General features: G+C 42.2%; 1 protein-coding gene across 3 annotated transcripts in view; it reads left to right on the forward strand.

Annotated features, from left to right (window-relative positions):
• Window positions 1–16,262: 16,262 nt before the first annotated feature.
• Window positions 16,263–27,425, forward strand: part of CHDH (choline dehydrogenase) — a 36,555-nt gene continuing 25,392 nt past the window's right edge. The window contains exons 1-4 of one of the 3 annotated variants that reach the window (XM_045024191.1): window positions 16,266–16,373; window positions 17,139–17,227; window positions 19,951–20,778; window positions 21,116–21,267. In XM_045024191.1, coding sequence (XP_044880126.1) covers window positions 20,019–20,778; window positions 21,116–21,267 — 912 coding nt within the window. In that variant the 5' untranslated portion in view covers window positions 16,266–16,373; window positions 17,139–17,227; window positions 19,951–20,018. Of the gene's footprint in view, window positions 16,374–16,663; window positions 16,838–17,138; window positions 17,228–19,950; window positions 20,779–21,115; window positions 21,268–27,425 lie in introns of those variants that run through there. The other 2 variants (XM_045024190.1, XM_045024192.1) reach the window with 2 other exon arrangements.

A 27,425-nucleotide genomic window follows, 5' to 3' on the forward strand; every position in this document is an offset into this window, starting at 1 on the left:
CAGTACTCTATTGTTGAATAGCAGAGAGCAAGGGCAGATGATCTAAGCATCTGGGTGCTCGCACCCCAGGTTGAATCAGCCAATTTTCTGAGCAGATAGTTCTGAGTGCTGACTTTGGCTGCCGTCTTCCTCAAGTGGTTAATGACCTATCCAATGTTACACTGAGGTAAATTGGGTTTGGATCATGCCGCAGGTGTTGGCCACTGTAGGAACATCCAACAGGAAGCAGTTTCCTAGCTCTGGATGTCCAGTCCTGCATTTCCAACCAGTACTCCGCCCAAAAGATGCTCTCTCTCTCTCAGCTTCGTGCCAGGACCACTCACACTAGTTCTCTGTCTGCTCACCTTCTGGTTCCTTTCACACACACGTGGAAAGACAGCCACAAACAAATCAATGCTGCAGCCCTTGCATTTGTAATCAGCCTCCAGGAAAACTCCTCAGGGTCATCTTCTACTCAGGCCTTGCCATAAGAACATAAGAACAGCCATACCAGATCAGACCAAAGGTCCATCTAGCCCAGTATCCAGTCTTCCGATAGTGCCCAATGCCAGGTGCCCCAGAGGGAATGAACAAAACAGATAATCATCAAGTGATCCATCCCCTGTCGCCCATTCCCAGCTTCTGGCAAACAGAGGCTAGGGACCTATTCTCCATGATGGACCTATCCTCCATGAACGTATCTAGTTCTTTTTTTAACCCTGTTATAGTCTTGGCCTTCACAACATCTGGCAAGGAGTTCCACAGGTTGACTGTACATTGTGTGAAAAAAATACTTCCTTTTGTTTGTTTTAAACCTGCTGCCTATTAATTTTTTTTGATGACCCCTAGTTTGTGTGTTATGAGAATGAGTAAATAACACTTCCCTATTTATTTGGGCATAAGCTTTTGTGGGCTAGAACCCACTTCATCAGATGTATGAGGTGAAAAATACAGCAGCAGGTATAAATACATGAAAGGATGGGGGTTGCTTTACCAAGTGTGAGGTGAGTCTTATGAGATAAATAAATAACAGACCTCAAAGTGGCAATTCTTCAACAAAAAAACTTCAAAACCAGACTCCAACGTGAAGCTGCAGAACTGGAATTAATTTAAAAACTAGATACCATCAGATTAGCCCAGAATAAAGACTGGAAGTGGTTGGGTCATTACAAAACCTAAACTTAATTTCCCCAATACTAATTTCTCCCTACTGTTCCTCACACCTTGTCAACTGCCTGTAATGGGCAACTCTCTTACCACTTCAAAAGTTATTTTTCCTCCCTTGGTATCCTGCTATTAATTGATTTATCTCATAAGACTGACCTCAGGAAACCCCCACCCTTTCATATATTTATACCTGCTCCTGTATTTTTCACTTCATACATCTAATGAAGTGGGGGTTTTAGCCCATGAAAGCTTATGCCCAAATAAATGTGTTAGTCTCTAAGGTGCCATAAGGACTCCTTGGTCTTTTTTGCTGATACAGACTAACACTACCACTACAACTGAAACCTGAAACTTCCCTATTTACTTTCTCCATACCAATCATGATTTTATAGACCTTTATCATATGCTCCTTAGTCATCTCTCTTCCAAGCTGAAAAGTCCCAGTCTTATTAATCACTTTTCATATGGAAGCCATTCCATACCCCTAATCATTTTTGTTGCCCTTTTCTGAACCTTTTCCAATTCTAATATATCTTTTTTGAGATGGGCAACCACATATGCATGCAATATTCAAGATGTGGGCATATCATGAATTTATATAGAGGCAATATGATATTTTCTGTCTTATTATATATCCCTTTCTTAATGATTCCCAACATTCTGTTCGCTTTTTTGACTGCTGCTGCACATTGACTGGATGTTTTCAGAGGACTATCCACAATGACTCCAAAATCTTTTTCTTGAGTGGGAACAGCTAATTTAGACCCCAACATTTTATATGTATAGCTGGGATTATGTTTTCCAATGTGCATTTATCAACATTGAATTTCATCTGTTATTTTGTTGCCCAGTCACCCAGTTTTGTGAGAGCCTTTTGTAACTCTTTGCAGTCTGCTTGGGACTTAGCTATCTTGAGTAGTTTTGTATCATCTGGAAATTTTGCCACATCACTGTTTACCCCCTTTTCCAGATCATTTATTAATATGATGAGTAGACCCCTGAGGGACAGCACAATTTACCGCTCTCCATTCTGAAAACTGACCATTTATTCCTACCCTTTGTTTCCTATCCAATCCATGAGAGGACCTGCCTTCTTATCCCATGACAGCTTACTTTGCTTAAGAGCCTTTGGTGAGGGACCCTATCAAAGGCTTTCTGAAAATCTAAGTACACTATATCCACTGGATCCCCCTTGTCCACATGCTTTTTGACCCCTTCAAAGAATTCTAGTAGATTGGTGAGGCATGATTTCCCCTTACAAAAACCATGTTGACTCTTCCCCTATCATGTTCATCTATTTGTCTGACAATTTTGTTCTTTATTATAGTTTCAACCAGTTTGACGAATACTGAAGTCAGGCTTACCGACCTGTAATTGCTGGGATCACCTCTAGAGCCCTTTTAAAAAATTGATGTCACATTAGCTATCCTCCAGTCATTTGGTACAGAAGGTGATTTAAATGATAGGTTACAAACTACAGCTAGTAGTTCTGCAATTTCACATTTGAGTTCCTTCAAAACTCTTGGGTGAATACCATCTAGTCCTGGTGACTTATTACTGTTTAGTTTTCAATTTGTTCTAAAACCTCCTCTAATGACACCTCAATCTGCGACAGTTCCTCAGATTTGTCACCTAAAAGGAATGGCTCAGGTTTGGGAATTTCCCTCATCCTCAGCCATGAAGATGGATGCAAATAATTTATTTAGTTTTTCCATAATGGCCTTATCGTCATTGAGTGCTCTTTTAGCATCTCGATCGGCCAGTGACCCCACTGGTTGTTTAGCAGGCTTCCTGCTTCAGAGGTACTTAAAAAAAATTGCTATTACTCTTTTACACTTCATTTGCCAGAGTTTATGCTCCTTTCTATTTTCCTCACTAGGATTTAACTTCCACTTTTTAAAGGATGCCTTTTTGTCTCTCACTGCTTCTTTTACTTAGTTGTTTAGCCACGGAGGCACTTTTTTTGGTTCTCTTACTATGTTTTTTAATTTGGGGTATACATTACCCCACTGCTGGGCAGTGGCTTCCATTGTTTCAGCTATCACTTCGGGCCATTTAATAACTTCCTCATTTAGTGTGAATGAAAGGTGGCTACCATGTCCCTCAACTTCAAGGAGGCCTATGATTGCCTATAGCTCAAAGACACACTTGCTGGCAGCCAACAACATGCTCCAGTAAGAGAGTATAGTGTGACTTACATGATAACTCAGCAGATTTTATGTTCACATTTCTTCCCTTCAGTTGAGGTAAGTAAGTACCCAAGAGAAACTGGACTAGAAGAAATAGACACTTATTTAATACTGGATATTATGTTCAGTGTTAGAATGTTTTATCTGTATGTTTGGCTTATTTACAGTTACTCCTATGTTTGTGAAAGTTTAGCAAGAAGGGTCTCTGCAATGTGACCCCATATTAGTTTTGGGAAGGCACTGTGGTCCAATAAGAGTTAGCATTCTGTTCTTCCTCTTTTGCATGGGAAGTTTATAAAAGACTGATTTGTGTGAATGTGAGAGAGTGGGGGGAAGGGAGAGTGTGACTTAGTATGCTACAGACAAACGCTGGAAAATAAGTTTTCTACTAGTAAGTGAGAAAGGCTGTGTGAGTGAAATGGAAACCCTGCCAAGAAGAGAGTTTGTTCCCCCTGGTTTCGGGAAGAATTCCACTACAAAAACTAAAAGGAGGCAGTCCTGGTTAAGTGTGCTTGTTACAGTCTGCAAGCATTTTAAGAGTTGTAGAAGTAGTTCTAAATATGACTGCCTTTTCAATGCAAAACAAGAGAAGCTTTGTTGAGGGATAAACTATATGATAAGATCCCGAGTAAGTATTAATCCTTTGTAAGAATGCATGCTACTTCTATAAATCCATGAGGGAACCTCACTTGTCGAGAGTCTGCTAACTTGACTGTGCTATGCAGATTAAATAAATTATTGTTAAAGGTGACCTGTAAAGGGGAAAAAAAGCTTGAAATGTTATTTGCTCCTTTACAATATATAATAAAAGTTTTTGTAAAGTTTCTTTTCCTGCTTGTTTTTTATGTTAGCAATATCAGAAAGATCAAGTCCTATCTAACTTTTCCCCCCCAGTTGACTCATTAGGTAACTAAAAAATCTGCTGACCTTAACTGAAGGAACAAAGGTGTTAGAATCTTTATCAGAGCTTTTCTTCCAAGTCTTTTTCATGAGTTTAAGTTAAATATTAATGAAAAACAACAACAAAAAATAGTCCGTCTGACATTTCCTTCCCCTAACAATTGTTCAAATTGCCTCCAGCAAAAACAGGGCACACAAAGTGAAAAAAATCGAATGTAAAAAGACAAAGAAAAAAATAGCTTTAAAAAACCTTTGGGAAAAGACCTGGCATTTGTATTTTATTTTTATTTATTTTACCTGTATAAAACCTCTGTAATGTCTTTTCTGTTGTACTTGATATTTTTAATAAAAAAAGAATGAACCAAACTCACACTTCATAGTAAATTTTTAGAATATGCCTTACAGACCTTATTGTGTACCATACATACTGTATGTGTGGAATTTCATAACTGCTCAATAGATCATAAATGATTATCAGACATCAGTCTATTGTGACATTACAGTCCATCATGCTTTTGCTCCATAATCATGGCAATCTACTTATCCTTGTGTTGCCAGAATATAATGTCAGTGATTATGAGATAAGTTAAGTATCAGAGGGGTAGCCATGTTAGTCTGGATCTGTAAAAAGCAACAAAAGCCTGGTCTACACTAAGCGTTTAAACCGGTTTTAGGAGCGTAAAACCGATTTAACGCCACACCCGTCCACACTAAGAGGCCCTTTATATCGATATAAAGGGCTCTTTAAACCGGTTTCTGTACTCCTCCCTAACGAGAGGAGTAGCGCTAATATCGGTATTACCATATCGGATTAGGGTTAGTATGGCCGCAGATTGACGGTATTGGCCTCCGGGTGGTATCCCACAGTGCACCACTGACCACTCTGGACAGCAATCTGAACTCGGATGCAGTGGCCAGGTAGACAGGAAAAGCCCCGCGAACTTTTGAATATTTCCTGTTTGCCCAGCGTGGAGCTCCGATCAGCACGTGTGGCGATGCAGTTAAAAATCAAAATAAAGAAAGAGCTCCAGCATGGACCATGCGGATGTGATTGCTGTAAGGGCAGGCAAATCTGTTCTATCAGCGCTCCGTTACAGAAGACGAAATTCAAAATCATTTTTAAAAAATCTCCAGACAGACGCCATAGCAGGGACTCAGCGCACTGCTGCGTGACAAGCGTAATGGAAAGCCAAAGAATCAAATGGACGCTCATGGACTGGAGGACTCAAGCTATCCCACAGTTCCTGCAGTCTCCGAAAAGCATTTGCATTCTTGGCTGAGCTCCAAATGCTTCTAGGGTCAAACACAATGTCCGCGGTGGGTCAGGGCATAGCTCGGCAATTTACGCACCCCCCCACCTACCCCCAGAAGTGAAAGGGAAAACAATCCTCTCTTGACTCTTTTACATGTCACCCTATCTTTACTGAATGCTGCAGATAGACACGATGCTGCAGCACTCAACACCAACATCCTTGCTCCCCCCCTGCCATGGGTGGCTGATGGTACAATATGGCTGATATCCATTGTCATCATCAGCCTATTGGCACATGGGGCAGTGCAAAAGGACTGGTAACCATGCCGACTAGCATCCGTGAGGTCGATCAAGGGCGCCTGGCCCTAATTTTTCCTGGTAGATGGTGCAGTATGGCTGGTAACCGTCCTCATCATAGCAACAGGGGGCTGAGCTCCATCAGCCCCCACCCTTCATGTGTAAAGAAAAGATTCAATTGCCCCTGGACTAGCAGCGGGAAGCTGGGCTCCTCTCCTCCACACTGCTTAATGTCCTGTCTGGACTATCATAGCAGCTGGAGGCTGCCTTCCACTCATTTCTCACTAACAAGTCACTGTTCCTGCATTCTTTATTACTTCATCACACAAGTGGGGGGACAATGCTATGGTAGCCCAGGAAGGCTGGGGGAAGAACGGAAGCAACAGGTGGGGTTGTTGCAGGAGCACCCCCTGTGAATAGCATACAGCTCATAATGCTCTCTGGTTCTATGATACAGTGGTTCTCTAGTACACTTGCCCATATTCTAGACAGGACTGATTCTATTTTTAGATACCAAAAAGGAGGGATTGACTCAGGGAGTCATTCCCAATTTTGGCTTTTGCGCACCTGGCTGATCTCAGCCAGGGGCACTTATGACAGCAGCAAATGGTGCAGTGCAAAAGGACTGGTAACCATGATCATCTTATTACCAATTTATGGTATGGTAGATGGTACAGTATGGCTGGTAACCATCTCTGCTGTCATGCAAAAGCAAAAGCATGCTGCTGTGTAGCGCTGCTGAATCGCCTTTGTCAGCGGCATCTAGTACACATACGGTGACAGTCACAAAAGGCAAAACAGGCTCCATGATTGCCATGCTATGGCATCTGCCAGGGCAATCCAGGGAAAAAAGGCGCGAAATGCTTGTCTGCCGTTGCTTTCCCAGAGGAAGGAGGGACTGACGACATTTACCCAGAACCACCCGCGACAATGATTTTTGCCCCATCAGGCACTGGGATCTCAACCCGGAAATTCCAAGGAGCGGGGGAGGCTGCGGGAACTATGGGATAGCTACGGGATAGCTACCCACAGTGCAACGCTCCAGAAATCGACGCTAGCCTCGGACCGTGGACGCACACCACCGATTTAATGTGTTTAGTGTGGCCGCGCACACTCGATTTTATACAATCTGTTTTGCTAAACCGGTTTATGTAAATTCGGAATAATCCCGTAGTGTAGACGTACCCAAAGAGTCCTGTGGCACCTTACAGACTAACAGATGTATTGGAGCAGAAGCTTTCATGGGTGAATACCCACTTCGTCAGACGTCACCCACGAAAGCTTATGCTCCAATACATCTGTTAGGCTATAAGGTGCCACAGGACTCTTTGTTGCTTTTTGAGATAAGTTAATTATTGTTCAACACACCAACTCATGATATCCTGCAGAATCAGGACAATGGTGTCTGTTCTGCAGGGGCTACACCAGAGGTGGGCAAACTACGGCCCGCGGACCATCCTGCCTGGCCCTTGAACTCCCAGCCAGGAAGGCTAGCCCCTGGCCCCTCCCCCACAGCCATGCCGCCATGTGGGCAGTGCTCTGGGCGGCGGGATTGCACACTCCTGCCGAGCAGCGTGACAGCGTGTCTGGCTCTGACCGGGTGGCATGGCTGCCTGACATGCTGCTCTAAGCGCCATGATGGGGGGGGCGCAGGGCCGGGGGGTTAGATAAGGGGCAGGGAGTCCCGGGGGGGCAGTCAGGGGACAGGGAACGGAGGTTCTGGGGGGCGGTTGGGGGATGGGAGGGGGGTTGGATAAGCGTCGGAGTCCCGGAGGGCCTGTCAGGGGGCAGGGGTGTGGATAAGGGTCAGAGCAGTCAGGGGACTGGGAGCAAGAGGGGTTGGATAGGGGATGGGGTCCTGGAGGCAGTTACAGGACAAGGAGCAGGGGGGGTTGGATGGGTCGGGGATTCTGAGGGGGGCAGTCAGGGGGTGGTAAGTGGGAGGGGGCAGGGGCCAGGCTGTTCAAGGAGGCACAGCCTTCCCTACCCGACCCTCCCAATGCAAGTTTTGCAATCCCAATGTGGCCCTTGGGCCAAAAAAGTTTGCCCACCCCTGGGCTGCACATAAACAACTCTCACTAACATCAATAGCTATTATTCATTTGTTGTAATGGAAAATTAGAACCAAGTGTACTCTGAGAGGCAGAACCTCAGGTGGTATAAATTGACATAGCTATACTGAAGTCAATGGAGTCACAAGTTCTGGCCCTGAACTTTCTTACAAAATGTTAATGGAAAACATTAATGCACATACACAGCAGGAGTCTGTATTTCTAAAGGAAATACTTTGTAATTTTTTTTCAAAACCATAAAAGCAGTTCATCAACAAAAAGAAACTGATCACCTATAACATTCCATAAAAAATATCACTGAACAGAAAGCATATTCATCTTGGGCTATATTAAACAAGGAATGTTCCATCCATTTCTCATTAGTTTCAACAGAACAGAAACATCTGACTGAATCATCATTGGCTCATTCCCTGCTCTTACTATAAATGGTCAGCTTTACATTCTCACCATCACCAGTCATAGCTGTTATTTTCAGTTACTGTAGACCTGAAGACTATCAAGCTCACAGTGATCAGGAATTTATTTCTTTTACAATACACTTGACATTTTTAGAGCACATTTTAAAAATTATTTTTCTGGCATTGCTTAAAACTGAGCCTTCCTTCATCTTCATTAGTGGCCAAAGTAAGGAATTAGTTTCTATAATACATTCAGGTCCTGATCTTCTTTTCACATGGCAGTAAAATCAGGGGTAACTCCACTGAAGTCAACTCAGTTATACCATTATAAAACCCATGTGAGAAAAACCAGCCCCTCCACCTCCACTTCTGAGAAATAAACAGTGTTCATATTTTTTATGTGACAGCAGATCACCCAACCACCATGATACAAAATCTGCTAACATTTATGACTACTAGGTCATGCAGGCTGCGGGAGCGGAGAGGAAAGACATATTACAGAGTTTCACTTCCTCAAACTCCATGTTCAAGTGGATTTTGCCACCTAATACTGTGGTAGCTCCAGGAATTCTATCTTCTGGTGTATCATTATGATAAAGAACAACCAATACTTCAGACATATAACCATCTGAGCTAAAAACCAATACTTTGCCAGGGAAGTAATAGCAGCACTCATCCAACCCAGTTGCTAAGAAATATAGACAGCCAAACTATTATACTGCCCCCTCCTCAGCACTCATGCCTTCTCTCCTCCCTCATTCCACTCTCTCCCAGAGCTGTGTCTAAAGATAGCAGGGCAGCAGTTGTACTATTTCAGATGTCACCATTCTGCTGTTTGCTTTAATATACACTTTGAAATGAACAGAGATTGGCAGGCACGCCAGTTTTTACATGCAGATGTTCTCACAAGTATTTAAGAAAAACTTTAAGGCCCAATATCTGCTCTCAGTTATTCACAGAAATCTATAAGGTTGCACATGGATATTGGAAAGCAGAATTTAGCCTTAACTTATACATTTAATATACTAAAATATAACTTTAAGATCTTATTTAAGAGTGTGTTTCTAAATGTCTATAGTCTTATAATATTTTACACTTAGGTGCACCTTTCATTATAAAGGAACCTAAAATCCTTCATCAGTTATGTAAGTTACATATAACAACGGAGGAATGTAGCCACCTTTGGTGTTTGGCATTTGACAAACAACAACATCTAGTACACTACACAACAGTAAGTGATGTCCATTTTTACCAGGGACACTGGGGCAAACCAGTATTTTTATGGAAAATGCCATGGTGTTTTTACTTTATTTATCTTGGTATTTATATGCCCATCACAGTGGTATCTGAAAAAAGAACAGGAGTACTTGTGGCACCTTAGAGACTAACAAATTTATATGAGCGTAAGCCCATAGAAGCTTATGCTCAAATAAATTTGTTAGTCTCTAAGGTGCCACAGTACTCCTGTTCTTTTTGCGGATACAGACTAACACGGCTGCTACTCTGAAACCAGTGGTATCTGGGCACCTCACAAAGATTAATGGATTTATTCTCATAACAACCCTATAGGGAATTTTTTATTATCCCCAATGTACAGACCCAGTGTGACCGGGGTACCAATGGGGAGCCAGCTGTGGTCACTCAATTAGGGTGAACTGTAAAGAATGGGGCAGACAATCCCCATAAAGCTGGTGGATAGATTCGCCAAGCCAGCATAAAACAGCTTCTTTATTGCTTTCTGGGTTACTCAGAGGTCCAAACAACACAGTTCCCTTAAAGTGACCCAGCCTCAGGTCTCCATCCAGGTACCCACATCAAACATGATGAAAATTTCTGTAAATCTTTATTTCAAACACATACAAGAACAGGTTCTACCAATCCCAAAGGCTCGAACACATTACCTCCCAGGCTAATCAATGTTTCAGCTCTTACCCAAATACACACTACAGCCAATTCTTTTTAACTAAACTAAAATTTATTAAAAAACGAGAGAGAGAGAGAGAGTATGGTTAAAAGATCATCATACATACAGTTCAATTAATTGAGGTTCAGATTCATAGTAGAGATGGTGATCTCTGTAGTTGCAAAGAGTTCCTTTAGAATTCAGTTCATAGATCATAGTCCAATGTCCAAATCTCATATTCAGGGCGTACCAGCATAACTGGGACCTCAGTCTTGCAACTCAAACTTCCCCTGATGAAGTCTAAGCAGATCTGAGATGACAGAATCAGGACCCAAGGATCTTTTATACAATTTCATGTCCTCTTTGACAAGTTGGGATTTCCTCCAGGAACAAAAGGTAATTAGGATGACTCTGAATGATGTCCATCACCAGTACTTCTCATCCCCGCTCCCTGCCACCTTTTTCCTAGAAAGCTGAAAACTGAAACTTCCTGCTCACAGGAATTCCTTTGCTGGCTAGGTGTGTTCACCAACTGCAGCCCCTCTGTGCTATGAACATCTACACAGATGCTCTCCTGCATGCTTGCTTGTGAATCTACCACCACCAGCAACTTAGAGACTGGACTTTCTATGTTTTAAAGAGATACCAAATAAACTCAAAGTGTCTAAAGGTGAGAGTTTGCCTGTTCTCCCCTGCATCCTCATGAGTTCAGTCATAAAGCTGTTCTGCTCTGAAAAACCAGTAACCCAATCTTTCCTCAGTACTGAGTCACAGACCACTTACTCAAAGAATCAATATGGAGATATTCCTGTCCCAACAACACTGTCTTCCCAACAAGCTGGTCAAGCACAGCCTCTTGTTCACAGGCTGTTCAATTTCCCTGACAATTTTTATTCCATCTAAAACCATCTCAAAGTTATTCACACTGGCTCTTTCCAAAACAAAGTCAGTGGATCTATACACCTCTGAAAGACTCTGGTAGTTAAGAACTGGAACAAGTCCCCCAAACAAACTATTGCTTTCTCTGAGTTAACTTCCACACCCATCAGTTGCAGCAAACTGCTTGCAAAAACTACCCTGAAGATATTTCTCTTCAGGAATCTTTAGAATTCAGTTCATAGGTCATAGTCCAATGTCCAAATCGCATAACTGGGACTTCAGTCCTGTGACTCAAACTTCCCCTGATGAAGTCTAAGCAGATCTGAGATGACAGAACCAGGACCCAAGGATCTTTTATACAATTTCATGTTCTCTTTGACAAGTTGGGATTTCCTTCGGGAACAAAAAGTAATTAGGATGACTCTGAAGGAGGTTCATCACGGGTACTTAGCTATACGAATTAACATAAGGCCATTTGCTTGTTCCTCCACCATTCACAGTACATTTCAAAGAGAGATGAATACTGAGATAGCCCATGTTTACAATTCATTTAAAGGATAGGATCATCTTTTGACCTCTGAATTATCAGAATAAAGCATAGAGAGGGACTGTTGATTACATTGTCGACCCTACTCATATATATATAAATACACAAAAACACAAACATTATTTCCCTACATGTCTTTTGAGGGTTATTTATTTTACAGGATGTTTAACCCTTTCTAGCCATGTGTCACACCCAGACAGGGTCACACAGCTCAGACATAATGGAGAATCAGGTTGAAGGTCTGATTTTTTCACTACATAGTATTTCCAGACCAAGCGGGTGCAAAAGAATAGCAGTATTTTACCCCTACATTCCATAGGTGTAAATGACTGTACAAAGTGCAAGGATGTGGAGAATTAGGCCCCATGGGGAATGGGGCCAACAGAAAAGTGTTAGCACAACACATACCCAAATACCAGCTCTGTGTCGGGGTGCTTATTTTATATGTAACCACCATACAGTTCCAAAAAACATCTAAGTTAGCATTTTAGCCAAAAGTACAGAAACTCAGCAACAAAAAGTGTCTGTCTACATTTTAGGGCTTGATTGATCACATATAATAGCTGCTCATGACAGTTGATGAGTTGCTAAATGTAAACTAAAAAAGTTAATTTTTGTTTAGTGATAAAAGGTGAATAGAGTTATTGACAGAACAAATTATTTTCTTGCGGAAGCAGTTTACTACCATTAGTGAGCATTATTCACTCAAGTGGTCCCATAAGGGATTACTTCTCTGAGCAACTGCCCACCAATGGGAGAAAGAGTTCACAATCTGGCTACAAACTAGTTACAGCAAATATCCAGTGATTACCCAGTGTTCTCATCATGCTTATCTAACAATAAAAATCTCAGCAAAAAATACATTAATATGGTAACACTCCATCATGGAGCCAGAAATTCACAGGCAACAATATAGGGAAGGATATGTGACAATAACTTGAAAAAAACAGACAAATCCAAACTGCTCCAAGAGCCAACATTGCAGACATTATAATAAACACAATTTCATCACAAACCCTGTGGAGGATAAACAAATGCATTATCTCAGAACAGAGGTATGAACTAATCATTGTAATTCTTTTTAAACTGTCATTAATGTTCTGAAGCGAAAGACAGGGTGAGATTTATTATCCAAATATAGAGTACATGAGGGAGAAGAATTAGGAGAAAGACATGAGGGAGAAAGACATCTCTCCAATAATCTCCATCTCACTCTCAAAACCATATGCTTTTGCCACTACCAAGAAAGGCCATCATATCTGATTGCATAATGAACATAATAGCTCTGAGACATTCTTCAAGCATTCAAGAAAAAAAGTCTCTCAGCAATAAGACTGATATGTTTCTATATTTATGGTAATAAGCATGCACCATTATACACAAATATGACTTTATATTTCAGAATAAATTAAGCTACTGAGGAAGCTGTAAATCAATTAAGTCTTAGTAATTTTTTTCAGTATTTACTCATATAAAAATATGATGGGTTTATGACTCTTCTTTTTTAAAATACAGTACCAAAGATAATGACACTTCACAGGTAAACTGTGGAATACTAACTTTAGTATTGTCACTGAAATGATCTTTTCAGATGTCTATACTGTAAACATATCTCAGAGTATTGTTCCATTTCAAGAACAAAAGAGCACCTAATGCAGCAGTGGACACAATGCCTATCCTGCAATGAGAGGTACTGGTTTAAATGTTATATACTGTAGCCAATTTAGAATAGACGTTAAAGCTAATGGAAAAACAAATTAGATATAGTTATAACATTTTAATTGTCAAATGTAATATAGTCTTATGTCTGTACAAACAGGTTCTGTCTTTGAAGTTTGTGATATCTAAAGATTTGAGATGTAAATCCTAGCTGCTTTTTGCAAAGATGTATTGGCCCAGTAACCATAAACTCTAAGCAGGACATGTAAAACATTTAAATAAACAATAACAACACACAGTATGTGAGGTGTACCCCGCAGTGAACTCAATGGAAAATTTCCAAGTACATTTTCCTAATGTCCTTTCCAGACCATTTTTGAATGTTCCATTCAATGAAGCTTCCAACATTCCCCATCCCAGCTTAGTTGATATTACTGTCAACTATTTTTTCTGAAGATTTCTTTAATTAATTTCATCCATCACTCGCAGGGTGAAAACTGCTGAAAACTTTCCATTAAAAGAAAATAGCAGACATCCACCATTTTAATCATTATTTCCCTGCAAATTTCCAACATCCCTACTTTTGAGTAAAAACAGGCTAGGATGCCTTAAAGTAGGTCTACACCATGGGTTTATCTGGTTTTATTTAGCTGAATAGAAAAACTGAAACTGAATTTATTTGGGCATAAGCTTTCGTGGGATATAACCCACTTCACGAAACCTTATGCCCAAATAAATTTGTTAGTCTCTAATGTCCCAGAAGGACTCCTCATTGTTTGTACTGATACAAACTAACATGGCTACCCCTCCAAAACCTGAAACTGAATAGAAAACACTAGTGTACAGAGGCCTTAGAGCTCTGAATATTGCTAACAGTAATGGTGATAAACCAGTGTTAGTAATGGAAAGACATTTTTTAAACATTTCTCTAGTTTGTACTAGGGTGAAGTATGCACCAAAAATAATAGAGGTGAGTGGTTTACTTAAATGATTTATCTGTATTACATTGTGCATATATGCTGTATTCTACTATGTCTTTGTTGGAGAGAAGATGGATGATCCAGTGATTAGAGCACTAACCTAGGACTTCTGAGCATCAAGTCCCTGCTCTGCCACACATTACCTGGATGACCATGGGCAGGTCACTTTAGGGCAGTGTTTCTGAACCATTCTAGACTACTGTACCCTTTCAGAAGTCTGATTTGTCCTGTGTATCCCAAGTTTCACCTCATTTAACTTGCTACTTGCTTACAACATCAGACATAAAATACAAAAGTGTCACAGCACACTGTTACTGAAAAAATTGATTTATTATTTTTACCATATAATTATAAAATAAATAAATTGGAATAGAAATATTCGGTGTATTAACAAGTCATTGTATGAAATTTTAGTTTTACTGACTTTGCTAGTGCTTTTTATGTAGCCTGTTGTAAAAGTAGGCAAATATCTAGATGAGCTGATGTACGTGCTGGAATCCTGTGTACCCCCAAACCACTGATTTAGGGAACAAAGGCACAGAGAGGCTATCTGTAAAAAGGGGATAATGGCACTTCCCTATCTCACAGGGACGTTGTGAGGCTAAACACATTAAAGATTTGAGGAACCACTACAGTGATCCTTGTGTGAGTACCATAGACGGCTGTGTATGAAGTTTTGCCCACCTTAATCTTTACGATTCAGCATTTCTATGCTGTTTTGCAGCCAGAAAAGTGAAACAGCAGCAGGCTGGCAAGCAGGGCCGGCTCTAGGCACCAGCGGGCCAAGCACCCGCTTGGGGCGGCATCCTGGGGAGGGCGGCAGAGGGCCCCGGTGTACCTCCCGCTGACCTGCAACCGCCAGAGCGCCGCCCCGCCCCAGCAAATCCTAGCCGCGGCTGGGAGTTAAAAGGCTCTGGGCTGCCCGCCGCGGCGGGGAGCCCGGAGCCCTCTGATTCCCAGCCGCGGCTGGGAGTTAAAAGGCTCTGGGCTGCCCGCAGCGGCGGGGAGCCCGGAGCCCTCTGATTCCCAGCCGCGGCTGGGAGTTAAAAGGCTCTGGGCTGCCCGCAGCGGCGGGGAGCCCGGACCCTTCTGATTCCCGGCCGCGGCTGGGAGTTAAAAGGCTCTAGGCTCCCCGCCGCCGCCGCCGCGGGCAGCCCGGAGCCCTCTGATTCCCGGCCGCGGCTGGGAGTTAAAAGGCTCTGGGCTGCCCGCCGCGGCGGGCAGCCCGGAGCCTTCTGATTTCCAGCCGCGGCTGGGATTTAAAAGGCTCTGGGCTCCCCGCCGCCGCGGGCAGCTCAGAGGCTTCTGATTCCCAGCCGCGGCTGGGATTTAAAAGGCTCTGGGCTCCCCGCAGGGGGAGCCCAGAGCCCTTTAGACACGCCTGCCGCCCTAAGGGCGCACGGACTGCCCCCGGCAGCCCAGGGCGGCAATTCAGTGCGCTGCTTGGGGCGGCAAAAACTCTAGAGCCGGCCCTGCTGGCAAGGACAAAAGACAAATCTGGGCTTAAACTGCGGGACACGCTTCAGCATGAGCTTTCGTGGGTGAATACCCGAAGAAGTGGGTATTCACCCACGAAAGCTCATGCTGCAAAACGTCTGTTAGTCTATAAGGTGCCACAGGATTCTTTGCTGCTTTTACAGAACCAGACTAACACGGCGACCCCTCTGATAGTAATCAGAAGAGCGGTGGCTTTCACCTGCTGTAAAGTTACAAAGAAGTAAAGCCGGGCACTGATAAGACTGTTTGGTTTTCCGGGCAAGTCAATAGCCTTGTTCCAGGGAAATGTTTGAACAGGTCCCCACGCCCCGTGCAGGTGCAGCCCGGCCCCGGCCTACCAGACAGCGACAGGTCAGGAAGTCACAGCTCAGGAGAGAGGCAGTCACCGGGCTCAGCTGTAACTGGAGCCCGAACTGCTCTGCAGCGCGTGTAAGCACCTCCAGCCCCAGCACAGGCCCCCGGGAGCGGGGCCAGCCCGGCCCCGGCCTATAACTGGGACAGGGACGGGGGAGGGGGAGGAGCCCGCCCCCCTTGTCTCCGGCTGCCCTTTGGATGGTCCAAGGGCCAGTCAGCAGCGTCCCGCTGCTCAAAGCTCCGGCGGGGAGTCGAGCGGGGCCGTGGCCGGTGGCGCTGAGGAGCCGGGCTCGCTGCCCCGTGAGTGCGGCTGGGGCCTGAGGCGGGAGACTGGGGCAGGGAAGAAGGCGGCGGCGGCTGGGGACTGGGAGCCCCGGCACGCGCTCGCCTTGTGCCGAGCCTCAGCCGCGAGCCAGGCTCGCGCGAGGTGCTGGAAAGGCTCCGGGGGGAGGAAACTTCCCTCAGCTTCATTCCCTACCCGCCCTGTTTGCGGCCCCCCGGAGCCCGCGGGCGGCCCCAGCAGAGGCGCTTCTTTGGGTTCAACCTGCCTCGTGGCCGCGGCGTGGCCATGCTCTGCTCGTTCCTTCACTGGCCTACGTGAGGGGTTTCCCCTTCCCCGCTGCTCTAGGCCCCTCCTGCTGCTGCAGCCCTTCTGCAAAGGGGCCGTAATGGCTCTGCTGCAGCTTCGTGAAACTTACACGCGTCTACGTGATAGCTACTCCTGGTTTTACAGGGCCGTCTTGTCGTTTTTTTGCTGGCTGAAGGTAAAGGCTCCCCAGAAGCAAATGGGAACTAGGCCGATTTTCACCAGCTTGTTGGGAGTCTGGCCCCTAGGTTTACTTTATATTAAAAGGTTTCTCTATTGCATGTGTCACTTGCTTATGGACCCTCATCTGGGTAGGTTTGAACACAGGCTTTTAAATACTGCAGAAACACTTTAAATGGAAGGATCCTCCCATCCGTCCTTAAACAAATTAACTTCCTTTACTAGCAAAGTTGCAGAGAAAATTATCTAAAATGTTTCCATAGATGTTCACTTAGCTGTGTTTAATGTCTCACCCTTAGGTTGGAATGGAAAAAGAAAGGCAAGTCATCAGCACTAGATATTACTATTAATGGAAGCATTGCAAGAGTGAAGATAAATATCTAGGAAGGTACTTTAGAGATGAATCACAGTAAAACAGTATCTGTATTCTAACAAATCCTTGGTGAAAGTGGGTGAACTTTACATAATAACCACTGAGAACCTTCTTCTGACTCTAGCAAAATATTAAAGGAATTTATTTTCAACAATAATAAAGATCTCAGTATGCCTCTCCTATATAGTCCAATACAGGTATAAGGAGATTTGGGTCATCCCCCTCAAACGTGCACAAACACAACTAGGAATTGGTATGGCATTCTATTTGAGGGATTAACAGGATAAAAGCAATGAGAACTGTATACACTGGATTTAGATTAAGAATCATGGGACTTTCCCCATGCTCACACTGGCCCTCAGATTCATTTGAATGCCTTGGCCTCAGTCTGTAAGTTGCTATCTCACTTCTAACTTGACCTTTCTGGTGTCATAGTTCATTTTCTCTCGTCAGGGATTTCCAACAGTGATTATCCCTTATTTAAGAAACTTGCAGTGTCTAAAAGAAAACAGGTCTAGTTTCAATACAGAAAGCAAAACAAACAAACAAAAACATGAAATGTAAGGTGAATTTAAACTCTGTTAAACTAACATTGAAACCTGTACTAGAGATCACTCTTTGTATTCAGCCAGTTTCCCTAAGGGTCTCTGCCCAAAAACATCCCCTGAGAAAAGGAGTACAACTTTGCTCCACCTCTTAGTAACAAATATGTATTGGTTCCTTGAGCAGTTATTTAAAGCAGGTTTAATCCTACTACAACCCCCCCCCCCCCACCACCACCACTGATAATGGGGCATATAGCTTATTTAGAGTTTTGTATAACAGTGAAACTTCATTGTATGAAAATGATTTGACCCCTTACTCATCCAAGAGCAGGTTATACAAGAATAGCGTGTTATCAGCTGCAGTTAGTTTTTCAGGAGGTATTTGTTTAGCCCTTTCAGTTGGACACTATATTCTCTGAAACCAGACTCTCCACATGTTTTGAGGTGTTGAATTGGATTCTCCCTGGTTAGGGTTAGACCTCGAGCTCCACCTTTTGTACTGTTGCTGAGGAAGCATCAGTGACCATCTATAACTAAATGGTTCTGGAAGATTGCATCTGGTTCTAGCTTCCCAGGAAGTAGCATTCTCTGTTTTGAAATAGAGGTTTAATTCTTCCCTGGCTTCTCTTTGGTCACCCATTACTGGAGACTCCTTACAAACATGTGTTAGAGACTACCCTAATTACACATATAAACTGGTGATGGAGATGAGATTGACCAGCCAGGGTAGTCAAAATAAAGCCAAAACTGTTAATTTCAGTTTCATGCCTCTTTCCTCAAGGCCAGTTTTATTAATAAACAGAAGATATAAAAGAGGTCAGAGTAATACAAAACACTGGATAGCAGATGCTGTTCCACTTTCTACAAGTTAGGCTGGGACAAAACATACCCTTTTCCCCTTCTTAGCCCGTTGTGACTACTCCAGGCCACCTGCTTCAACAAGCTTACCCCCCAATCCTCATCTTTCTCAAAGTGACTCTCATGCATTCTTTTAAATACCGGTAGTCTCCAGCAGGCAGTCACATGTCTGATCAGCTGACCTATCTCCATCATGTATCCTGCCTGGAGACTACAGCTCTCAGAATCTTCCATTCTCCACGGATTTACTCCTGTAACATGTACTGGCCATATCTGTAATTACATGTTAGCATTCTGTTACAAACCTCCTGTCTTAAGAGACTTACATAAATTCTCCTCAGATATACTACACACAGTTCCAATCTAACTCTATCTCAAAAAGCTATGGATTGTCAGTATCTTTGGTAGTTGAAATCAGGTTTCACTGTTATACCTGTAAATTATACATAGCACAAGACCCTTGGCTGACCTAACAGCAGCTATAATAAGCATAATTCTCCTCCTTTACATTGGTGTAAATCTGATGTACAGCTTTGCTGACTCATACTCTTTATCATGAGTCTCTCAATATTTAGTGTTTTTCTTAAATTCCCAGATGATGGAGGCATGTGATTAGGCAAAGAAAAAATACCTACAATTTTATTATTCTCATGACTTTTGAACATTTGGGATTAGTAATACTAGGAGTAATGGAATTACATTGATCTAAAACTGGTGTGACCAAAGGAGATTGTGGCGTACTGTTTCTTGCCAACCTCCCCTGTTCTCTGTGGCTATTCCATCCTGTTTTGTAACGTCTGCAAGAGCAGGCCAGTCTTCCTATGGTTTTCAGACCCCTATTAAATACTAGGGCTACATTATATCCGTATATATCTACATGGACTGGGCACTAGAGTGGGAATCAAGACACCTGGATTCCATTCTAGGTTCAGTTATTGAACCTAGCTTGTGTTCTTTAGCAAATCACTTCTCTGTGCCTCAATTCCCCCTAGGCAAACTGGGAGTAGTTATGCTTAGTACCTCTCAAAATGTTAATAAAAACAGATAAGCTTTATGAATAAACTAACAAATGTAGGTGGACTGTATATAATGCAAAAAACTATGCTAATCAACTGGCATTAAACTGCTTGCATATAAAGAATAAAGCAGCATGTTGCAATAAAATAAATGTTTATTGTCATGCTGGCACTGCAGTTATCTTTTTGGATAGCCATATAATTAATGTTGATTGCCAGCTTTGCTTTAAAATGATGCATCAAAAGTTTAGGCCACGTGTTATGATTGAACTAGATACATCATAATACATTTTTAATTAAGATATTTTTTGTGTTCTAGGACAAGATATTTGATACTGCATTTTATGGGACAAGCAATTCTTAAAAGGAGAAGACATATAGGAAAGGATGTCTCATTTAATCAAAGGAGTTAAAAAATGTTATGGTCCTTCTGTCAGTCAAATGCACAAAGTAACAGGATTTCCGTTTAAAACACCCACACTCAAAAGCTTACTACCCTATAGTGGGCAACAATTAAAAACTTCACGTACATTCTCTAAACTTAGTTCTGAAAAGGCAGGCTCTTATAGTTACATCATAGTTGGAGCTGGATCAGCAGGGTGTGTATTAAGCAGCCGATTGACTGAAGATCCCCTTAGGACTGTTTTACTTTTGGAAGCAGGCCCTAAAGACACCTTTCTAGGTAGTAAAAGATTAATGTGGAAGATTCATATGCCTGCTGCATTAACCTATAATCTTTGTGATGAAAAATATAATTGGAATTACCACACAACACCACAAAAGCACATGGATAATCGAATTATGTACTGGCCCAGAGGTAGAGTGTGGGGTGGCTCCTCATCTCTCAATGCTATGGTGTACATTCGGGGGCACGCAGAAGACTACAATCGATGGCATAGAGAAGGTGCTGTGGGATGGGACTATGAATTTTGCTTGCCTTATTTTAAGAAGGCACAGACTCATGAGCTGGGTCCTAACCTGTATAGAGGTGGGACTGGACCATTGCATGTGTCAAGAGGAAAGACGAACCATCCACTTCATCATGCATTCCTGGACGCAGCCCAGCAGGCTGGCTATTCTTTCACAGATGATATGAATGGTTACCAACAAGAAGGATTTGGCTGGATGGATATGACTATACACAAAGGTAAACTTTAAAGAGTTACTTTGGGAGTGTATGCATCTAACCTATAAATGGTATTTAAGAGTCAATCTATTTTCCATTGAATTCAATGGAAGTATTTTCACTGACTTCAGAACAGATGTCTTCCTTTAGAAAGGAGAGAGGATTTCATAATGCTGCTATCAACTGTTTGCATTCATTCCTTTAGTCCTTAAATTTAAAGCTGCTTCTTCTGAACTGTAAATGTGGCACCCCACTCTAATTTCTATATAGGAAGAAAGACAAGAAAATGCCTTGAAAATGAAGGAGCATGAACTATTTTGATTATTGCAGATGTTAAATGAAAACTTATATTTTGTAGGTCAAAGATGGAGCACAGCTAGTGCTTACCTTCACCCTGCCATAACACGCCCAAACTTGTCCACAGAAGATAGAACACTTGTAACAAAAATTTTGTTTCAAGGGACAAAAGCCATAGGGGTTGAGTATGTCAAGAATGGGCAAAGGAAAAAGGTAAGAATTTTTATTTCCCTTCCTGAACGAATTGGATCAAAGAAAAATAAGTTTTATTTAACAACAGAAACTAAGACTGACACAGCCTTTCTGTACAAAAATTCCACTTTTCAGCTGTAATACTGTAGCTCAAAAATACTAATCTGTTTCAAGAATATGATTCTTTGTTAAATAGTTATGTTAGAAAATATATTTCCTTTGTCTCATTTCAGACATCAGTATATTCTCTGTGCTGAAAGAGCGGATGGATGATGAGAGTGTAGAAAGGAAAAGGCTATGCTTGAGGTTTGAAATTGGAACCTACTCTGTAGTCATGCACAGTTACAGTGTGTTGGCTATTGTACTGAATTACTAATGTGCTGGAAAAACAATTTAGGAAAATCTGTTAAAACTGAGTATCTCCTATGGAGTCTGAATAGCTCAGGGGATAGATAATGGAACATAGAGTCATTCTTTGTTGTCATTTTGAATCCAGTTAAGGCTAGTAATGACTAACTACTATAAGGCACATTCTCAGCGGCAGAATAGACATACCCTAACTGTTTTATTGCTATTTGGTGGCCTATATGAAATGGGTTTGTAATTTCACTCCAACCTCCGCCGAACAGGCATCCACATCACAGAAACTGTCACAACCAGGGGGACATGCACTGGCAGTCTCAGCACATAAGCCAAGAATGGAATGGGAGTCAGGACTAAAATGGTCTTTGACATTAGGTCAGGATTGAGGAATATTAGCAAAACAATGAGTAACTGCCATTACTTCTTAGCTTTTCCATGGATAAACAGAAAACTTCAGTTTCTGGGGCTTTCAATTCAGTACCTTTCATAAGAAAAGAAGTACTTTCAGTGAGGGTTTATCTACATAGTGAGGTAATGCGCTCTAGGACCGTGCTTCTCAAAGTCGGGCTGCCGCTTGTTCAGGGAAAGCCCCTGACAGTCCGGGCTGGTTTGTTTACCTGCTGCGTCTGCAGGTTCGGCTGATGGTGGCTCCCACTGGCCGTGGTTCACCGCTCCAGGCCAATGGGGGTTGTGGGAAGGGCGGCCAGCACATCCCTTGGCCTGTGCTGCTTCCCACAGCCCCCATTGGCCTGGAGCGGTGAACCGCGGCCAGTGGGAGCTGCGATCGGCCGAACCTGCAGATGTGACAGGTAAACAAACTGGCCCGGCCCGCCAGGGGCTTTCCCTGAACAAGCGGCGGTCTGACTTTGAGAAGCACTGCTCTAGGAGGTATGATTTCTAAAGTGGACTAACGTACTGTGCATTATTTAGTCTGCATAGACCCTGCTGGTGCATACTAAAGGTTCCTTAGTGCGCTTTAATGTAGTACTGTTTCAGATAGCGCTATGTTAAAGCACACCAGCAAGGTCTACGCAGACCAATTAATACACAACACATTAGTGCACTTTAGAAATCACTCCTCCATAGATTGCATTACCCCACCATGTAGACAAGCCCTTACTCTTCCCTTTTGAATATTACACCTGATTGTTACATATGTAAGTAGGTAATTGCCTGAGATGGATTCAGATATTATTTTAAAGTTCTAATAACAAAGGTGAAATGTTGCAATAATAATACACCAAAGGAGAGGAGAGCATAAATCTTGACAATTTGAGTTCACTGAACATAAGAATGGCCATACTGGGTCAGATCGAAGGTCCATCTAGCCCAGTATTCTGTCTTCCGACAGTGGCCAATGCCAGGTTCCCCACAGGGAATGAACAGAACAGGTAATCATCAAGTGATCCATTCCCTGTCGCCCATTCCCAGCTTCTGGTAAACAGAGGCTAGGGACACCATCGCTGCCCATCCTGGCTAATAGCCATTGATGGAGCTAGCTCCATGAATTTATCTAATTCTTTTTTGAACCCTGTTATGGTTTTGGCCTGAGGGATAGCTCAGTGGTTTGAGCATTGACCTGCTAAACCCAGGCTTGTGAGTTCAATCCTTGAGAGGGTCATTTTGGGATCTGGGGAAAAATCTGTCTAGGGATTGGTTTAGACTAGATGACCTCCTGAGGTCCCTTCCAACTCTGATATTCTATTAACATTCTCTAGCAAGGAGTTCCACAGGTTGACTGGATTGTGTGAAAAAATACTTCCTTTTGTTTGTTTTAAATCTATTGCCCCCTTAGTCATCTCTCTTCCAAGCTGAAAAGTCCCAGTCTTATTCATCTCTCCTCATACGGCAGCCGTTCCATACCCCTGATAATTTTTGTTGTCCTTTTCTGAACCTTTTCCAATTCCAATACATCTTTTTTGAGATGGGGTGAACACATCTGAATGCAGTATTCAAGATGTGGACATACCATGGATTTATATAGAGGCAATATGATATTTTCTGTCTTATTATATATCCCTTTCTTAATGATTTCCAATGTTCTGTTTGCTTTTTTGACTGCCGCTGCGCATTGAGTGGATGTTTTCAGAAAACTATCCACAATGACTCCAAGATCTCTTTCTTGAGTGGTAACAGCCATCCCAAACCCCATCATTCTATATGTACAGCTGGGACCATGTTCTCCAATGTGCAATCACCTCACACATATCAACACCAAACTTCATCTGTCACTTTGTTGCCCAGTCACCCAGTTTTGAGAGATCCTCCCATAACCCTTTGCAGTCTGCCTGGGACTCAACTGTCTTGAGTAGTTCTGCATCATCTGCAAACTCTGACAACCTACCACCCACCCCTCCTTCCAGATCATTTACAAATATGTTAATGTCTGGGCCCAGTACAGACCCCTGAGGGACACCACTATTTACCTCTCTCCATCCCAAAAACCGACCATCCATTCCTACCTCTCGCTTCCCATCCTCCAGCCAGTCACCAGTGCAAGAGAGAACCCTCCCTCCCATCCCTTGACTGCCCACTTTGCCCAAGGGACCTCGTCAAAGGCTCTCTGAAAATCCAAATACACTATATTCACTGGAGCCCCCCGTCCCCATGCCCGTTGACCCCCCTCAAAGAATTCTAGTAGATTGGTGAGCCATGATTTCCTCCCACAAAAATCATGTTGAATATTCCCCAACAAACCATGCTCATCCACGTGTCTGACAATCCCACTCTCCACCATAGCTTCAACCAGCTTGCCTGGCATTGAAGTCAGGCCCACCGGCCTGCAACTGCCGGGATCACCTCTTTCAAAAATCGGTATCACACTCCAGCCACCAGGCACAGAAGCTGATCCAAATGATAGGCTACAGACAACAGTGAGTAGTCCTGCAGTGTCACACCTGAGTTCCCCCAGAACTCCCAGGCAAATACCATCTGGCCCCACTGACCCACCACTGTTCAGTCTATCAACCTGTTCCAAAACCCCATCCAAAGACACCTTAATCTGGGACAGCTCCCCAGACCCGCACCCAGATAGAATGGTTTAGGCCCGGGAATCTCCCCCACATCCTCAACCGTGAAGACAAATGCAAATAATTCATCCAGCTTCCCCACGTTGTGCTCCCCCAGCTTCCCAAATGTCTGAAGTACATTATACCCACAGGAATCAATATGCAGAGAGTGTTGGGTGACTGAACATCTGCTAAATGTTAAAAGATAATATAAATAAACTATTCTTTGATCTGCTAAAGCACAGAACATGTCTATTCTTTTCTAAGCCAATTAGAATGATGCTTTCCATTAATAATGCAGGGCAAAAGTTGCAGAATTCTCATTAACTTTGATGGGAGCCCCATGTGTGTCTGAGAGGAGAAGTTGGCCAGAAACAGCACCTATCACTTTACTGAGCAATTTACTTACATGAACATGAATAATTTTTCATTATTATAGAGAAGGTGTTGTGATGAGAACAATGGCACAGGACAAGTGTACTTTTATTAGTTTTGGCCATGAAAATAAAGTACTAGATACAGGAACATTATGTGTACCGTGTATAAATATTGATATGATTTGGTGAGCTAGTTGAGCACATGACGGGTATCAGGAGACCTGGAAGCTATTCCCATCTCTGCCACTGATTTCCTGTGTGACCTTGGAAAAATCACTTAATCCCTCTGCCTCGGTTCAGCATCTAAGTGAGTGCAAGAAATTGTTTTCTCTCTCTCTCTGCTCAGTTATTATATATTTTTAATATATTAGGGCCAAATGTGCTTTTTAAAACTTCAGCTACACAAGCCTTATTCAATATCTTTTCTTACATGCTCCTGGAAAGAGATCTCTCTGATTCCTCTGTCATTCTAGCACAGAGACTGGTTTTTATTTTCTGCCATTTCTAATTCAAGTGCAAGGGCTCTAGAAAAATTCATGCATTTGGGAAAATTAAATTGGGATCTGTATGACAGTTTCAAAATTTAACTTTCATCTTGATTTCATTAAAAGTAAAAGCTTGCAAGAGTAAAGGTGACCTGTTAAGGGCAAAGAAATATGATACTTGCTTTATGATGCATTAAAAAAGACACCACAGTTCACCCCCCCACACACTTTTTTAACATTAGAAATTCAAGTCTTGTCTCCCCTGTTTTCTTCTGGGAGATTATAAGGATGACAGGAGAACTAATAGTTTTCTGACATCAGAGAAATTATGCAAGGAAGCCTGATAGAGAAGAGAAATTATTTTTATAGACTATTTAATATTCTGTGTTATATTTTTTTTAGTTAATAACTATTGAAATCAAACAGTTAGGGAAAACTATTTGATTGTTGATGTTTCCTCAGTTTTCCCTTTTAAGTGAAGATTTAGGGCCTGATCCAAAGCACATTAAAGTCCAAAATATCCCCATTGATTTTAGTGGACATTGGATATGGCCAGTTATTTAAGAAGTCCTGCAGCAAAAACAAAAACAAAGAAGATGGCCTTGATAGTCCTGGTATTTTTTAGGTAAAAAAAAAATCAAGCAAACAAAGAATATTTAAGGGGGTTGGGAATGCTTTCAGGCTTTTTTAATATATCAAACTATATATGTGTGTGTACATATATAAGGGACCAACTTGATTGTTTTTCCTCTGAGGTCACCTTTAAATGCACTACATGACTATATACAACATGAATTATGAGCTATGAATGTTTATGCAGCAGGGTTGAATTGGGTATAAACTCAAGTCCTGGGATGATTTGAACCCATGACCTAGAGCAGAGATAAGAGTACTCATTTGGAAATAGTGTGATTTGAAACAAGCCCCATTTTCATTAGGAAATAAAAATGTGAACCCCTACTTCATTACACAGTGACTCACTGATGATTCTCTGGAACTATTTTTGTGTAAATTGTGCAATGCACCTTAGAGATTTTGCATAGTTGTTGTTTTATGAACCAGTTCAATAAACCTGAATGTTGTGTGTATTAGTTCTACTGTACTAGACAATTGTCCAGGGCAGAAAAATACAAGAGGGAGCAAAATGTCACCACTGAGTGTGCCAGCAGTAACATCAGATGAGTAATGTGTAAACAATTAATAAAAATCAAACTTTTTGTAAGTTTTGTTTTGTTCTATCAGTCAGAAAGGATATAGGAATAGTGAAAGTAAATGGTACTTAGCATACTGGTATTCCCTGTATATATGAAGGAAAAATCAAGTCAGTCATTTTTAGAGGACTACAGAACCATGCTTAAAATGCCACAGCTAAAATTAAAGTGAAGACACACTGTAGAGTCTTACATTCTACAAAAGTAAACACTGGGCTTAAATTCTAGTGTCTGCAGATGAGCAATACAAGAGCTGCCTTCTTGAGCTTTTTCATGGCATTTGCTTTGCAAGTTATGAAAGGATGTTCAGAGATGCAACACTTGCCAATTGCTCAATGTATGCTCAGTGATGCTAGATGAGATGTATTACAGTACATTGAGCACCAGTGCAGTGTTAATTTTACAACATTCTTTAGCTCAAACAAGGAGGAGGAGTAGCTTTAGGATTTGTATCAGATTTAAATAGCCTTTGTTTCTTCTTCCCTACGTGAATACCCCCCTATTTGTCGCTTTACATGTATTTCATGTAATCTAGTCACTTTTAAGATTCTTGAACATTTTCTTTCCTAACCTTCCCACTATGCAAAAGTTTGAATTTATTTAAGATGTTATCAACCATCTTCCCCAATGTTTATAGCACTTTCTCTGGCCCTAAGATCTCAAATATCTAAGGGCAAAATTCTACTCTTGCTATTTTGAACCTTATAATGGAGAGTGCTGGACATGTGGAGAGTT

This window comes from Mauremys mutica, chromosome 7 (assembly GCF_020497125.1).
Source record: "Mauremys mutica isolate MM-2020 ecotype Southern chromosome 7, ASM2049712v1, whole genome shotgun sequence".
NCBI classification, from domain to species: Eukaryota; Metazoa; Chordata; order Testudines; family Geoemydidae; genus Mauremys; species Mauremys mutica.